This window comes from Phycodurus eques, chromosome 17 (genome assembly GCF_024500275.1).
Source record: "Phycodurus eques isolate BA_2022a chromosome 17, UOR_Pequ_1.1, whole genome shotgun sequence".
Lineage (NCBI taxonomy): Eukaryota > Metazoa > Chordata > Actinopteri > Syngnathiformes > Syngnathidae > Phycodurus > Phycodurus eques.
The window spans coordinates 10,728,462-10,744,932 of NC_084541.1; the positions used below are offsets into that span (position 1 = coordinate 10,728,462).

A 16,471-nucleotide genomic window follows, 5' to 3' on the forward strand; every position below is an offset into this window, starting at 1 on the left:
TTCTTTGTTTATATTCTATGACTGTTTTCACAGGTCACAAGAGTTAAAAAATTTCCTGAGGAAAGCTTTGGATAAGAACCCAGAGACCCGTCCCACTGCAGTACAGCTCCTGGGGGTAAGGAAGATGCATTACCCTGATGTTACACTTCACACACTGCTATGTGACGAAACATGTCTGCTCTATCCTTTATATAGAACCTACACATTGTACATTACAGTACAGGGGTAAGTATGATAATGCATGGTCAATTCTCATTAATGCAAAAGAAAAAGGAAAAAAAAAAAGAATGTTTGCTGTCCATTTTGTGACTAGAACAGATTCTAACAAAATCTGAAAAACATGGATTAATCTCAAAAGCTCAACTAGAAAGGCACTTTGTCTAGGTGCTAAGATTGATGCCTGCATATCTATACAAAGGCTGTACAGGTCAAAACTAATATTTTTATTCACATGGCTGCATGCAGAGAATGTCAATACGTATTCATTAAGAACATTGCGTAGAGTTCTCACTGCCAAGTGTATCGGTTTGGTTATGAAATAACCAATTACTATACGCACTAAAAACAGATGTGAGGTACTGTCGACACTCCACAAAGTAACAATTTTGACTTTACTGTGTGCCTATTGTCTAAACACTACTACCAACTTTTGTAATATTGGGAAAATAAAAATAAAAATGCTGGAAACATGTTTGAATCTGTTTTATACTTCTCAAAATCAGCTAAAGCTAAAATACTAATGTGGTATGAAGATGCACTGTCACATCGACAAGTATTTCTAAAAACAAATCTCAAGTACAAGTGATCATGACGTGGTTTCAAGCAGGAGAGCAATGTCTATTAAAATTCCGAGCGATGGTTTTCGTGCCGTGATCCTGCAGCTGAAGGAAAGCCAGCTGTTTACATTCCCAGCCTCGGCTGCCGCGAACATGTCAGGATCACGCCTCGCCTCACTCTCCGCCACTGCCCAGTTGGAGAGATGAAAAGCCGAGATCCATGCAAGCATGCTGGGGGGGGGGGGGGGGGGGGGGGGGGTGTGTTCTCCACTGGGGGGAGGGGAAGAGATGGGTGCGGCCCGCTTTTTGGTGCCATGCTGGAGGTTTTAGATGTGTATCATGGCCTTGGCTTGTAATGGTTGTCAGATAACCTTTATTTCAGATAGTTGTATGTGTGGCTTGTTTTTGGGTCAGATTATTATGCTTTTAAGAGAATAATAAAGAGTATTAATAAGGTGTGCGTGTGTGTGTGTGATTGCAGCAGTTACAGTATATGCCATTTTGTTGTGTCCTGCACTTATGAAAACTAGTAAGTAACGTGACATTGTATCAGTCAGTAAGGCTTTCAGGACACCCTCCTCCCAAATACAGTGTAGTTTCTTTTAATCAGTATTTATGGTCATAGCTCATAGGTCTGAAAGATGTCATTCACACAACACCTACAGATGCATGGAAAGAGTCTCTGAATTACAGTGGAACCTCGATTTATGAATTTACAGTTTGTAGTTTAAAAAGGTTTTCCATAATGTTGAAATTGTATGACCTGATAGTAGAATATTATTAAAATGGTCTTCTCACTCTGCTGCCATCTATCCATCCATCCATTTTCTGAGCCGCTTCTCCTCACTAGGGTCGCGGGGGTGCTGGAGCCTATCCCAGCTGTCATCGGGCAGGAGGCGGGGTACACCCTGAACTGGTTGCCAGCCAATCGCAGGGCACATGGGAACAAACAACCATTCGCACTCACAGTCATGCCTACGGGCAATTTAGAGTCTCCAATTCATGCATGTTTTTGGGATGTGTGAGTAAACCGGAGAGCCCGGAGAAAACCCACGCAGGCACGGGGAGAACATGCAAACTCCACACAGGCGGGGCCGGGGATTGAACCCGGGTCCTCAGAACTGTGAGGCTGACGCTCTAACCAGTCGCCCACCGTGCCGCCCTGCCATCTAATGCCTCTAATTTAATTGACAAGAACAGTCAATCAGAGACTGTTGTGGCAGAAGGCATGACAGAGAGGTGTCGTCAACTCCGCCAACCACACGCCGGAGAGGGGCCTCATGCAGTTTTGTTTTCATGGCCGGATTACAGTATTTACCTCCGGTTAGCAACAAAAGTTAAGAAGGAATTGGACAGCTGTGTGGAATAAATAAGAGAAAAGTGTAAGGGTAAACAAAGGCTTTGAATGGACACCTCTAAAAGAAGAGCTGGTATCGGGGGAGTGAGAATCACCACGTAATCACTCGCACGTGCACTTTCAGACACCGAATTATTAACGTTTCTGCTCGACGGGTAAGTTTATTTAGATTTTTAATATGATTGTACGTTCCAAAAAATACATCAAACCGCTAGCAATGGCAAGATGGGCTTGTTGGCTGTTCACGTTCATACAATGTGCGGAAATAGAGATGATTTTTCTTCAATTTTGTTTGTCAACTGGTAAACTGTGGTTCCGTTGTAAAGTGTGGGGTCTTACATCATGTTGTAAGCAAGTCCTTTGTGGTGTATCAAAGATGATCTTATAATGGAAAATATCATCTTTTCCTGTGATTAGCATTCTGGTAGACTTTGTGATTGGTCCGCATTGTTGTGCTGGTCCAAGTTTATGTTCCCGGGAGCCATATACATGACCAATTAGTTCTGACCATTCTGCCTTGGTTCTTGTCATTTCTCTACCTTTCTCCAGAATAGTAATTTCTAATATGATTATTTTAACCAAGCAGCTGTTTTTTTGGGGTGAAAAATTTATACAAATACATCATATTGTTTTATATAGTTTCTACGAATAAGACACCTCTCCTAAATGTCACCAACTGTATGAGGAAATAGTCAGTTTTTGTCTTAATACTTTTTAAAAATTCAATTACTGAAATAAGAGTAGACTTATTATTATTATTATTTTGTTCTCAACCCAAACACAAATTCCAACCAGATTGTAGTGCTGATGTCATTTGGAGTTGCCGGGAGGTTTCATAACTGCAATTTTTAATTTGTCATTTTAGCACTAAGAATGGTCAACATAACACATTCTAAAATCTACAATGCTTTGTCCCAGCAATTGCAATATGGGCAGCCTTGTGCTATGCTTTAACCTTTTCCCAACCAGCCATGCATGCATGACTCAGTGCTTCTAACGCAACATAAAACCACAAAAGAGAACATAAGCCTCACTGTTTTGCCTTCTTCCCCACTGTGACATTTCAGTCAGCTTGTTCAAGTGAACAAAATTTATATATGTGAGATAAGACTTACTTTTGGCCTCTTTTATTGATACATTAAAAAATATATATTTTGTATTTTAACCTTTACTAGTATTTGCAATGTGTCATGTAAATGTTCAATATTTGGATGTTACAAGGGCTCAAAATAAGAAAAAAAATTATTTCTTGGAACCCTGTGTGTGTGTGTGTGTGTGTGTGTGTCACCTACTTTAAATATCTTATAATATTGGTGGACCAGCCAGGTCACGTGTTGCGTTAACCCAAATAGTGTCTTTGTTATTGCAGTGCAAATACAAACAATCTTTAATTTATAATGTGTATACAGGAGCTTACTAGTAATTCACACTTCAAAACTGCGGTAAGAGCGCTGGGGCTGTCCTGGGTGCCCTCGCCACATTTAGCCCAGTGTCAGCTTCAGTAGGCTCCACCCCTGGGATCCTTCACAGGATAAGTGTGACGAATGGATGGATGTTCAAATCTGCCCAATCCAATGTATGTCAGTCGTTTGTGCTGTAATAGGACGCCACTCAGCATTTACACTTTCTGCTTCATTTGACAATAGCCGACTATTGTTTCTAATCAGCCAAGTTGAAAGCTGCTGTCAAATAGAAGAACAGAAAGCAAGTAGACAACAACTGTGACACATAATTGTGGATGTTTGTCAATGTGCACTCACTTAAACGCTCAACCACGTTTTTCTCTTTGGTGAGCCACTCCAATGAAATTGCACAGCATGTGAATAATACATGGCGAGTCTTTATCTGTGATACAGTCATCTTTGAAACATGTTTACACTCTAGGCTCTTGGGCTTTGAAAGCACACGTTCCCATCCCCAATGGAGAATTAGCCAAAACAGACTGCCTGTTCTACAGGTGTGATATTGAGGTATCGTGACATTGTGCATTGGTGCATGCACCTCGGTTAAGTGGTAAGCAATGAGGAGCTGGCTTGTGGTGGATTGAATTTCATCAGCAGTGAAAGTCACCCATTCTCTTCCTGTCTTGCTGCCTCCTGGCCCAGCAGATGACTGCCATTACTCACATTTTCATCAGAAACGCACCTGATTCCCTTGCCAGTACTCAGGTTTGATATTTCCCTGTGTTGTCCCCAGCACCCCTTCGTGAGCTCAGTTACGACGAACCGCCCGCTGAGGGAGCTGGTAGCTGAGGCCAAGGCTGAAGTCATGGAGGAAATCGATGACAATGGAGAGGAAGGAGAGGACGACAACGCCATAGAGCTCACTGTGGTACCAAACCTGGTTCATTTGTCTAATCTGTCACTTCATTTAATTCTTCATCATTGTTCATGTCTAAAAATAGAAGTTTCCAATTTATGTCGTTGTTTATTTACGAAGGTTTGCTTCTGACTCTAGCGGTAGGAAGTGGAGTGCAGAGGAATGCTTTTCATTGGACATCGACGATAATCTTGTCACAAGTCAATATACACTGTTTTTTTTCTTCTTTTTTTCAAAAACACAAATAATGCGGGTAAAAAGACCTAATGCACTAAATTTGGAATACATGCTTTTAATTGGACAGCAAGGTTTTTAATTGTCAATACACTAAAATATGTTGCCCACATAGAATCAAAATAATTGTATCATAGTCGCTGTAATAAGATTAATCAATCCTCATTTTTATCAAATACCCAGAAAATTTGATTTCCGACACCTTTCTACAAAAGTGTCGGTTTAGTGTCCGCCCCCCATATTACTAACATTTCAAACTTGGAAAAGCCTGCACAAACATTACCTCAAGATTATTAGTGAACTGCACATGCAGCCGTCCTTTAAACAACATTTCTGGGTAAACTGCTTTTCTGCCAAAGGACTGAAGGTCGCTTCTGCTGAAGCCATTCATGTGTCCTCAGAGGCCATGAGATTAGAAAGTAACGTAGAGCACGAGGTTGCACTTTACCACCCTCAGGATAAACAAAAGAACAGTAACCGGAACACTGGCATCCAGCCGCACTTTAAATTTAGACTTTGGTATTACGCCTGTAACAACAACAACAACAAAAAAATGCTGCCTGAATTATTTATGGCCGTGCATTGTTCTGCCTCAGGTTTTACATTAGACTTGAAAAACGACTAGACCTTCAGAGCCAAGGTAATCATCACTGAGTTCATAAAGCTGCCTGTTTCATTTAGCCAGTAATTTCATATAATCCCTACGTTGGACTGTGTTTATAAGATCCACAGTGTCTGGAATCTCAGATGAAATGTAAGGTTGCAAAAGCACCCATTTCCTCAAATCTTAGTTAGATAAATAGAATGTACATACTGTCATTTGCAATGCAATTACTCTTATGTACCTAATCGGACTTAATGTAAAAGAAGTATTGAGCAGGAACGGCTGCACTCTTCCCAGGCAACGGTTGCTTATTTCACTAAACGTATACTCTTCACCTGAAGGCTTTGACATTTAGGGAGACTAGTAATTAAGGTAGTGTTTTACTACATCATTGCATAACCAGAGTCGTCGTCTTCTCTTTGCCAATGCTAGACCAGTCAGACCAGTTTGGAAGGAGACCAGTCTTCGCAACCTTCCAGCCCCACGACATCCTCACCAACGTCACCGCAATCTTTACTGGAGAAAGGGGCAGAGCCAGTATCAGCAACAGAGCAGCAGCCGGACGCTGTCGCGCCGATCCCTATTCCATTACCACGGCACAATCTCCCCTCAAATGACCAGGGGTATTTCGGAGAGAAGCTGGAGTCGGAGAAATATGAGAGCGTCGTGTCGATCAAGACTTCGAGCTCAGACTCTGGCATCGAGGATGGGAAGAGTACTCCCACATCTGAGGAAGAGAAGGTACCATTTGTCTGCAAGCTTTTACTACAACGTTCCCTTGAAATTCCTAATAATGGAATTCTGATATTGGATTTTCAACAGCCATCCCTCCATTTTCTATAGCGCAGGTGTCAAACTCAAGGCCCGGGGGCCAGATCCGGCCCGCCACATAATTTTATGTGGCCCGCGAAAGCAAATCATGTCAACTTCCATGATTCTTGCTAAAATATGTTCAAATCTTTTTGTATCTTCATATGTAATAAATAGTAATGAACTATTGTAAGCGTGTTTTGCCTCCAAACCCCTTTTACAGAGTTACTTGAACGATAGTTGAACAAACCATTATCCTTGACTTCTCATTTCAAAACTAGTTATCCATCAATTTGTTGTCTATGTGTAGTAATATGATGAGGCGATTAACCATTGATATGGTTTTACAATCATAATGGCCCTCTGAGGAAAACCGTATCTACAATGTGGCTCGTGACAAAAATGAGTTTGACACCCCTGTTCTATAGTGTTTGACCTCAGTCGTATTGCATTTAGGGCTTCGATTAATTGAATAACTCAAATAGTTTGATTACGAAAACAGGTCCAAGCAAAATCTATACCTTGAAGTTGATCATTTATCGACAGACTAATTTTACTGCAGACTCGTGCACCACTCCGTTTAGAAATACATTGGCGTGATGGTGACAAACAAGCAGGAAAAAGTGTTCAAAACGTGCACTACAACAGCATGTCTAACAATAGTTTTTGCGTGATAAATAAAATGCATACATTTGCTTCTCTGCTATTACGAAACAGAAATTATCTTTGATGCAATTAGGTAATATTGCTTGGATACTGTGTGAAAATGGAATAACTATAAACCTTGAAGATCAAACTCAATCCGTTATAGGATGCTAGTCAACCAATTTGTTTTCTCCTGTAGGAAATAACAGATAAATTAATCAGTTAAAGTCATAGCTATCATGAAACCTAGGAGCTGTATTTCTAAGAAGCATATTTTTCCTCTTGAGCTATTCCAAATTGTTTGAGAAACAATTGCAAGATTTGTAACGGTAATCTACATTTTCCAGGTGGCTGTGGAGGCGGAACTGCTGCCGTCTCTCCCCCAATCTGATACATCCGAGGAAAGTGTTGACTGTATCGAGTTGCCACAGGTGCCCAGGAACCAGGTGTCTCCAGACCAGAGCACACAAATACTGAATGAACAAGCTACTACCAGCCCAACGCAGACTCCAGGATTAATTTCAGCTGCTCCTTCGCCGGCACCTAGTTCCGGACCGAGCAGCATCTTAAACAAGATGAACACTGATCGAGCATCAATGGGATCCACTCCTGAGACTGTCTCTCCTTACATCAACGGTCGGGTCAATAGCACGCGCTACTCATACTCGGGCAGCATGGAGACGGAGAGCATGAAGAGCCTGTCTCTGAATAAGGAGAGCTTCTCAGTATCTGCAAGGGTGAGTCCACATCCATCATATACATCAGGGCTTCCTGCATTCTTTGTTTTATATCTCACTTCAAATGGTGAAAACATTTTGACTAGAAAAAAGAACAAAGAATGAACTCCCAGTGTCTTCAGCTCCTCCTTGGAAAAAGCATGTGGCGAGGGACTGAAACTGCATTGTGTTGCTTTTGGGGTTTGGGTGTGTAACACAGCTGAAACAGAGGATTCCCTGTATTTCACAAGGCTTTTCCTCACACATTAGAGGAGATAGACTGCTTAACGTGTGATTTACGGAAGATTGTTTAACAGGAGAAAAAGGTTGGTTTGTCTGGTTGTTTGCTTGACAAAAGTTATGTAAAGCCTGAAGGTTTTTGAAAACCTTTCCTTTGAAGTCTGGGCTGGCATGATGAATGATGAAAACAAAAATGGTAGACCACAGTGCTGTCGTCGTGTTTGTGTTTATAACACTACAGTATAAGCTTACTGCATCTCTTAAACAACTGAATCATTTTACTTACGTTTTCCTGCGTATCAAATTTTGCAGTGGTTGGATTCAGATTTTAATCCTTAAATCTGCAGATACCCAGTAATAGCCTTTAAACACATGTGCGTGATGGGTAACTGGTTAGTGTTAATGCTGATCTACAATACATTATTCTAACAAAGCAAGTGTTTTCCAAAGAGGAGCAAGCAAATATGGTGAATATGAGAAAGACAGTTGCATCACTGGATTCCAACAAGCCTTCCTTGCAGCAAAATATGCATCGTGTTCCATTCATGGAGGTCCAATGTGGCCTTTGTGTGGGCACAGTCCAGCGCTTGACCTCTGTGAATGGAGGTCTCTATGCGCCTCACTGTCATTTAGTTGCTTCTGGAGCTTTATGGACTCCGACTGACACATGTAAACTAAAAGTATTTAACTCAAACATCCATTCTTTGATTGCTGCAATGCCAATCGTGCAAGATCCTCCTGAGCGGCGTTAATAATATTTTGGTTACCTTGTATGTAAGGTGCAAACTATTACAAATTTCTCTTGACATGTTGCAGTGCAGTTCTACGCCCCAGAAAATTCCCACCATTCACTTATTATTAACTAATAACCTATACCTATAGATTTGTAGTTAGTACATTTGTGTCAATTAAATGGCTCAAACAATTCTACTAATAACTTTACTCTAAAAAGCACATTTGTGAGAATTCCATCAAAATGTTTTGCTAACCTTTCTCCCAATCTCCTTTTCTTACCTTCCTCCAGGATTACTCGCGGAAGACTTTAAAGCGAACCAGGAAGTTTGTGGTTGACGGTGTAGAGGTGAGCGTGACAACCGCGAAGATAATCAGGGACGATGAGAAGAAAGATGAGGAGATGCGATTCCTCAGGTATGTGGATGAATCTCCTCTTAGACATCCAATACGCAAACGACACGGAATGCTTCACCTATCAGCATCTTAATGAACTGTGAGCGAGCATTAGGGCCACGGTGATAAGAAAAAAAAAAAAGGTAAATGGATTCATGTATGTATACAGTGTGTATGCAAAAACCAAATTAAATCATCTGTACACAAAAAAAGTATAAAGTTGCCAAAGGATCCAATCATCTATCTCCACTACATGAAAACATTCTTTCACACAAGCTCTACAACTGCGTTACGCGTGTCACCTAGTGGTAGGAATATGACACTACACCTACGGACACAATCCTAACCAGAATTGTGAATGACAGTACACTTTGTTATCCTGCTATGTGTTGTCTATGTGTTCAGGCGCCAGGAGCTCCGTGAGCTGCGTTTGCTCCAGAAGGAGGAGCAGCGAGCACTGGCTCAGCTGCAAGCCAAACTGGAAACGCAGAGGGAACAAATGCAAAAACGCTTTGAGCAGGAAATTAATGTGAGATGCCATTGAGATGCAACACGACGACTACTCAGTTACACTTAATCACTGAAATTGGGTGCATCAATGAGTCTCGTTCCCACTGATGTACAAAACAGCCTGAAAATATTTAAGCAAACTGAAATGGAACAGGCAATGACAATTTAACATTTTTAACTCTCGATGTGTTGCAAGTTAAGATGTAAAATCCTCAGTCCTAACTTTGTCCAATGAGCTGTACCTCATGTATCTCACTTTTGAACATTCTCACTTCAAAAGACAATAACCACTGTAAAATGTAAAAACAATAAAGTGACATTGGAGTCTTACTGGTATAATTCTTCTTATTAACACCCCTTGTTCATTATTTTGGAAAAGGTCTGGCTAAAAAGCAAAACACTCACAACTAAGTCAAAGTTCATCCTATAAGTACAAATTTTCTTTACGAAATCACTGCCAGTTTCTTCCCTAAACAATGGACGGTTTCCGAACCGTACAACTTGAGCGGCCTTCTAGTGGACTGCTTTGATTTCCACTCATATAAATCATGTTCTTATTCTTATGAGCCACAATGTCCCATTCACAGGCCAAGAAGAAGTACTATGATGGGGAAATGGAGAACCTGGAGAAGCATCAGAAGCAGACCATTGAGCGGATGGAGACGGACCACCTAAGTAAACTCAAAGAAGAGGGCAAACGCATCAAAGCAGAGCAACACCGTGACTACCAGAAGTTCCAGGATAATCTCAAACACAAGAAAAAAGAAGTAGGTACCCAGGTAAACTAGAGGGTCCTAAATTAAGTTAAAATCCGGTTTATTTCTTCGAGCAGATGTCTGGAGCATCACAATATGTAGCATGCACTATGATTTATTCCCTAATATTTTGTCATCACCAAGTGACAGTCACATAAAATATAAGAAGGTACAATTCTATCATAAATCACTGATGAGGTTGTGCTACACTCTCCTAACTTTGGTGCAGGCAGCGCAGGTTCAGTTGCCACTCAGTAACGTGAATCTGAGTGCATTGCCATAGTCTAGTGTGAAGACCACCTTTCACCTGAAGTCACCTGCAAAAGGCTCTGCTTCCTTTCCCTGCGACCTTGAACATGCGAAGCGGCATAGAAAATGGCTGGACGGACAATTTTATAGTATTCCAACTGTATTTATTGATGTATATATACCCCCCACCACACACACACACACACACACACACACACACACTGAACTAGATGGACTAATAACATTTCTTAAATGTACAGTATGTTAGGGGAGATACTTTATTACACAATTTTAGACATTTCCAAGTGTCTTAACAGTGTCTTTGAATGCTTTCATTAAAACGGACAAAGGATTCAGAATTATATACCGTATTTTCACGACCATAGGGCGCACCGTATTAAAACGCGCAGTCTCAGTTACGGGGTCCATTTCTCTATTTAAAACATACATAAGGCCATCTTAAAACAAACGGTAGCATGCATGCACGCGAGAACAATGTTTTTAAAAAGGCAGCGGGAGCAAAACTGAGTTCGGTTGTACTTCTTAGAAGTATTTAACAATGTACTCATGTTATTTTTTGATCAACCCTCATCCACAAATCCATCAAAGTCCTCATCCTCTGTATCCGAAATGAACAGCTGGGCAAGTTCTCATTCAAACACCGCAGGTTCGAGTCAGTCTCGTTGCCGTGAGAAAGCTCGAACAACGGTGCAAGCAGACACGTTAGCCCCAGCATCCACAATCCATTCACAAATTGTGCCGTAACTCGCCCGCCGCTGCCTCCTAGTCTTAGTAAAGCTGTGTTCCCCATCTGTCATCCATCGCTCCCACGCCGCTCACTTCACTTTGAACGCCCTGTTTGCACGGATGTCCAGCGGTTCGTCAAGCCTCCCGGAATGATGGCAAGCCCGAGTTATTGCACTCAGTCGAATGGTGACTTGAGACGCTTCTCCCGTCTTTTCTTTGCTCATTAATCCATTGCTCGAGTTGGTCTTCCAACGCCTTGTTGCCGCGTTTTGTTTTTTCTTTTTTTTCCACGGAAACTCAGCTTCGTCGGCTTGACTTAGCGAAACTCGTTGTCCTGCTTCCTCCACTTGTGAACCATGGATTCGTTGATCTTGAATTCTCTCGCGGCTGCTCGATTCCCATGTTCCTCTGCGTAACTGATAGCTTGCAGTCTAAACTGTGCTTGGTAAGCGTGTCTCTTCGTAGGTACATTTTCGGGGGTCCTTAGCCAAACCGATGTTGTTTTGCACAATGCACACCCCGGAAATGCTCCCAGTCAGTTAAGCGGTAAAAAAACAAGCAGAGCGATCATCACATAACATTTATAGAACTCGATTCACACATAAGTCGCGCCGCACTATAAGGCGCCCCGTCCATTTTGGAGAAAATTTAATACTTAAGTGCGCCTTATGGTCGTGAAAATACGGTACACTTGACACGTCCTATTACTTGACTCGCTGAAATGTGCTCGTTTTTAGGTTGTCCCTAGCGTATTTTATGCGAGTTAGTAAATGCACTTCTTTTGTTCCTTTTCAGTTAAAACAATCTGTCGACAAACTGCCAAGAAATGAGCGCAAAGAACATTTGAAACAACGTATGATTTCCTTCCAAGAATCAAAGCAAGAAGAGGTAGGTTCACTAGGATTTTCTGCTTCTTGTATTAGTCTTTAAAAAAAAATTTTTTTTAAAAGACACCATTCATTTCCCCCTTGTGCCTAAAGGAGCAACAATTCCTGGCAGCCCAGAAGGGCCACCTGGACACCACCCTCAACCAAATCATCTTCAACAACAAGAAAGAGATTGCCGATACAGAGCGGGATTGTCTCAGCAAGAAGCAGAACCTCATTCGAGGTTTGATCATCTATGGAGGGCGTGAGAGCATGTCGTGGGGTGTTCTGCATCCATCAGCGTCTGCTGATCTGATCTCGCCATCCTCTCGCCTCTATGCGCAGATCGTGAATCTTCGATGTGGGAGTTAGAGGAGAGGAACCTCTATGAGAGACACCAGCAACTCAAGCAGCAGCTCAAAGATCAATGTTTCCTCCAGAGGCATCTACTCTTCAAAAAACACGGCAAGGTAAGGTGGTTGACCACGCCCTGAAAAAAACAAAAAAACATAAGTGCGTGTGTATACATGCACGTACAGCGAAGATGCTCCGTAGCTTCCACTAATAAATTCAGCTTCTCCTTGACATACATTTCGACTGATAGACTAATATCTTTGCATCACCTCTACAATACTTCCTTGACAATTACCATGTTCCTATTAGCCAGGGCTATGGTTCCAACATGTGGCCTCAGTTACAGAAAGAGGGGAAAGAAAAAAAAAAAAAGAGAGAGAATAGCTGAGTATAGGCGCCACGGGAAAATAGCCAACTGCGAATAGGTGGAGTGGGACAACTGGTTATCACCTATAGAAAGTCAAAATGAAAGATAATATATATTGTACACTCATGGATGGAAAGTAATTTGATCTACTGACATAATACAAAGCGAATAATTACAAAATGACACAAAATAGTAGTGCCACTTTGTTGCCTGATCGTTGATGTGCCTCGTATCTACGTTCTCTTCAAATCCAGGAGCAGGAACACATGCAGCGCTACAATCAGCGTATGACCGAGCTCCAGAAAGCTCGGCAGCAACGGGAGAAGAGCCGCCTGCCCAAGATCCAGCGCAACGAAGCCAAAACGCGCTTGGCCATGTTCAAGAAGAGCCTTCGCATCAACTCGACAGGCAGCAGCTCAGAGGACAGGGAGAGGGTCAAGCAGGTACACAGATTAAGAATGCGGGAGATTCTTGTCATGTGTAGGATATGTACCAGAAATTCCTGAAGCTCCTTTAAAGGAGCTGTACAGTGGGACAAAAAAAGTACCAATTGTCCAAGTTCTACCACTTAAAAAGATGAGTGAGGCCTGTAATTTTCATCATAGGTATACCTCTCCCATGAGAGACAAAATGGGGGGGGGGGGGGGGGGGGAATCCAGAAAATCAGTCTGATTTTTAAAGAATTTATCATATTATGGTGGAAAATAAGTATTTGGTCAATAACAAAACTTCCTCTCAATACTTTGTTATATACCCTTTGTTGGCAATGACAGAGGTCAAACGTTTTCTGTAAGTCTTCTCAAGGTTTTCACGTACCGTTGCTGGTATTTTGGCCCATTCCTCCATGCAGATCTCTAGAGCAGTGGTGCTTTGGGGCTGTCACGTGGCAACACAAACTTTCAAGTCACTACAAAGATTTCTATGGGGTTTAGATCTGGAGACTGGCTAGGCCACTCCAGGACCTTGAAATCCTTCTTATAAAGCCACTCCTTCATTGCCCGGGTGGTCTGCTTGGGATCATTGTCATGCTGAAAAGACCAAGCCACGATTAATTTCCCTTGCTGATGGAAGGAGGTTTTCACTCAAAATCTCACATGGCCCCATTCATTCTTTCCTTTACACGGATCAGTCGTCCTGGTCCCTTTACAGAAAAACAGACCCAAATCATTTCTTCAGCGTTGTTGTTTGACTTTTACGCATGAGGCTTCTAACCGCTTGTTTCGTCTCTCCTCTGAAGTTTTCCCAGCAGGAGGAGAAGCGTCAAAAGAACGAGAAGCTGCTCCAACAGCAGAAGCACGAGAACCAGATGAGGGAGATGGTCGGCGAGTGCGAGGGAAATATCCGAGAACTGCAGCAGCTGCAGGTACACGCGCGCGCACCTTTTTGTTTGTTTTTTTGCCTGTACAAAATAATTTCGTTGTTTAAAAAGCATCCATGTTGTTACTGCCTCAGAATGAGAAGTGCCACATGCTGGTTGAGAATGAGACGCAGAGGCTCAAACATCTGGATGAGCAGCACAACCAGCTGGTGAAGGACTGGCGGGAGCAGCTGAAACCGAGGAAGATAGTAGGTTTCCTGACATTTTCTAAAATAGATGATCAAATAAAAAAAGTGAACGCAAAATCCGTGCCTCGAAGCTTCGCAGTGATAATATAAGAGCAGACTCACGCACCGCCCTGTTTAAAAAAAAAAAAAAAAAAAAAAAAAAAAAAGACTCAAAAGTTTGCAACAATTTCACTCGAAGTGCAATGGGTCTTCTGCAAAGCAGAACTGGCTTACACAACAGTATGTCTATTATTACGTAATGTATCCATCCTTAGCTCATTTATTATAGACTACCACTTCAAATTAGAACCTATTGTAATGCTCCCACAAGTGCTCAAGGATAGACGCAGCTGCTGGTGCGCTTTCAATTGCTTTTTGGAATAAACGGTAAACAAAATAAACACGAAATAAGATACCATTCAAACACAAACTGCCACGGCTGCAACTGACGCAGACTGGTCAGCCGTTAGCCGGTTAACAGCCAGCTGCAAACCTGAGCTGACGATAGCCAACTCAAAATCTAATTCGCTGATGCACATGTCACTCAACAGGCTTTGTAAGCCACACACACTGGAGGAGGATGGCGATCCAAAGTGGCCAACAACAATACCTGCACGTCATATGCACACATTCACATTTTTATCCGTTTAATTGATGGTATAATCGCTAGAATAATAGATTCTAAAAACATTTGATAGCTGCAGCCTTAGTTTGTTTTAGTAATAATTGTGTTGTCATTCTACTGTAATTCTATTAATTGTAAATAAAAAAATGAGGGAGGGGAGGGAGATGCACTCATGCGAAATGGTTTTGTGTGCAACTGTGTCTTCCTCTTTCTCCATCTCAGGCACTCGAGGAGGATCTGAACAACAGGAGGAAGGAGCAGGACGCTTTCTTCAAGATCACTGACATTGACGTCTTTCCGAGTCCGGTGGGATCTCTCGGCAAATTCTCCAAGTTGGTGCCCTATCAGGACTCCTCCACTACATAAGGGCCTGCTGCTGCTGTGGCACACACACAAAGACACACTTTTTCAAAACTGTCTCCAACTCACCTACCTGCAGGACACTGCGTTGTTGCTTCTGCTTTTTGTTTGCTCAGTCAGTCACAATGGAATCCCTCCCTCCTCATTGTTATTCATGTTAATAAGTGCATATTTATGTCTTAACCCACATTGTCTTTTTTTTTTTTTTTCCTTTCATACATAATCTTCACATTGTTGGTTAACAACCAAAGGCCACACCTCAATAATAGTTATTGAAGTGAAAATATATTTTATTAGGTTAAAGGGTGTCATCATCATCATTATTTTTTTAATACCCAAATAAGGAATATATCTTGTATATGTATTTTTTTACGGGATGTTTGATGAAAGGCAGCCTCACTTTTTTTCAATGCACATTACAAAATATATGGAAATTAGTTACATTCCTATATGCCTTACGTTTTGACCGAGAGCTGCCCTTTTTAATTTATTTTTGCTCATAGTTTAATCACAATTCAGCACTGTACATTTTAATTTAAATGTTATGGAATATATTTTAACCCTAAGCTGCGGTATGTTTATTGTTATTATTTGGAATGGTGTATCAGCTGAAACCAAATTTAGCAAAAATAGTAACTTCTTTTAAATTATTGTTTATGGATTCATCTTAACAAAGGGGAGAAGTGACTGTTTTACTGTAGAAATCAGCCGCACTGGATGGGAAGTGACAAAGCCAAAGCAAAATACTGTTTGTTTTTGTTAGCTGACGGATTTAAAAGAAAGTGTTGTGTTAAATTGTTGCAGTAGTTAAACTGCACGCCAACCAAAGTGCAATGTTACTTTGTCTTTTTCAGAGCTCAGAGGTATATATATTTTTTTTTGTTGGCCTTCCTTTGCACTGAGGGGGGGAATAACTGAGGAGTTTCGAATTCCACTTGCGCCGTCAAAAACGCAGACGTTTATTTATATATATATATATATATATATATATATATATATGCGCGTTTGGTTTTCAAGGGAGTGCAACGATTCTTTCTGCTGAAATTTTTTTTTTTCCCAAACAAATGTATATTGAATCAACATTTAGGTACATTTTAATTCAGCTCTCTTTAATTTAAATTATATTTTGGGTCGAGGTTAATGGGTCCTTCTTGGTCCCTCTGCCTCAGGTTGCATAACGTGGAATGTATGGTAGCTTGTGCGTGTGATTGTATCAGAACGAACCACTGTTGTAAATATCTAATAAATGCAAATTTTCTAATTA

The 16,471-nt window shown here is 41.4% G+C and overlaps 1 protein-coding gene across 2 annotated transcripts in view; it reads left to right on the top strand.

Annotated features, from left to right (window-relative positions):
- The window catches only part of stk10 (serine/threonine kinase 10), a 44,050-nt gene extending 27,579 nt beyond the window's left edge, over nt 1-16,471 (top strand). For both annotated transcript variants that reach the window (XM_061701763.1, XM_061701764.1), the window contains exons 7-20: nt 34-115; nt 4,330-4,464; nt 5,723-6,031; nt 7,093-7,482; nt 8,726-8,850; nt 9,235-9,358; nt 9,927-10,106; nt 11,886-11,978; nt 12,071-12,200; nt 12,302-12,426; nt 12,932-13,120; nt 13,915-14,040; nt 14,130-14,243; nt 15,070-16,471. In XM_061701763.1, the coding sequence (XP_061557747.1) occupies nt 34-115; nt 4,330-4,464; nt 5,723-6,031; nt 7,093-7,482; nt 8,726-8,850; nt 9,235-9,358; nt 9,927-10,106; nt 11,886-11,978; nt 12,071-12,200; nt 12,302-12,426; nt 12,932-13,120; nt 13,915-14,040; nt 14,130-14,243; nt 15,070-15,213 (2,266 nt within the window). In that variant the 3' untranslated portion in view covers nt 15,214-16,471. The remainder of the gene's footprint in view (nt 1-33; nt 116-4,329; nt 4,465-5,722; nt 6,032-7,092; nt 7,483-8,725; nt 8,851-9,234; nt 9,359-9,926; nt 10,107-11,885; nt 11,979-12,070; nt 12,201-12,301; nt 12,427-12,931; nt 13,121-13,914; nt 14,041-14,129; nt 14,244-15,069) is intronic.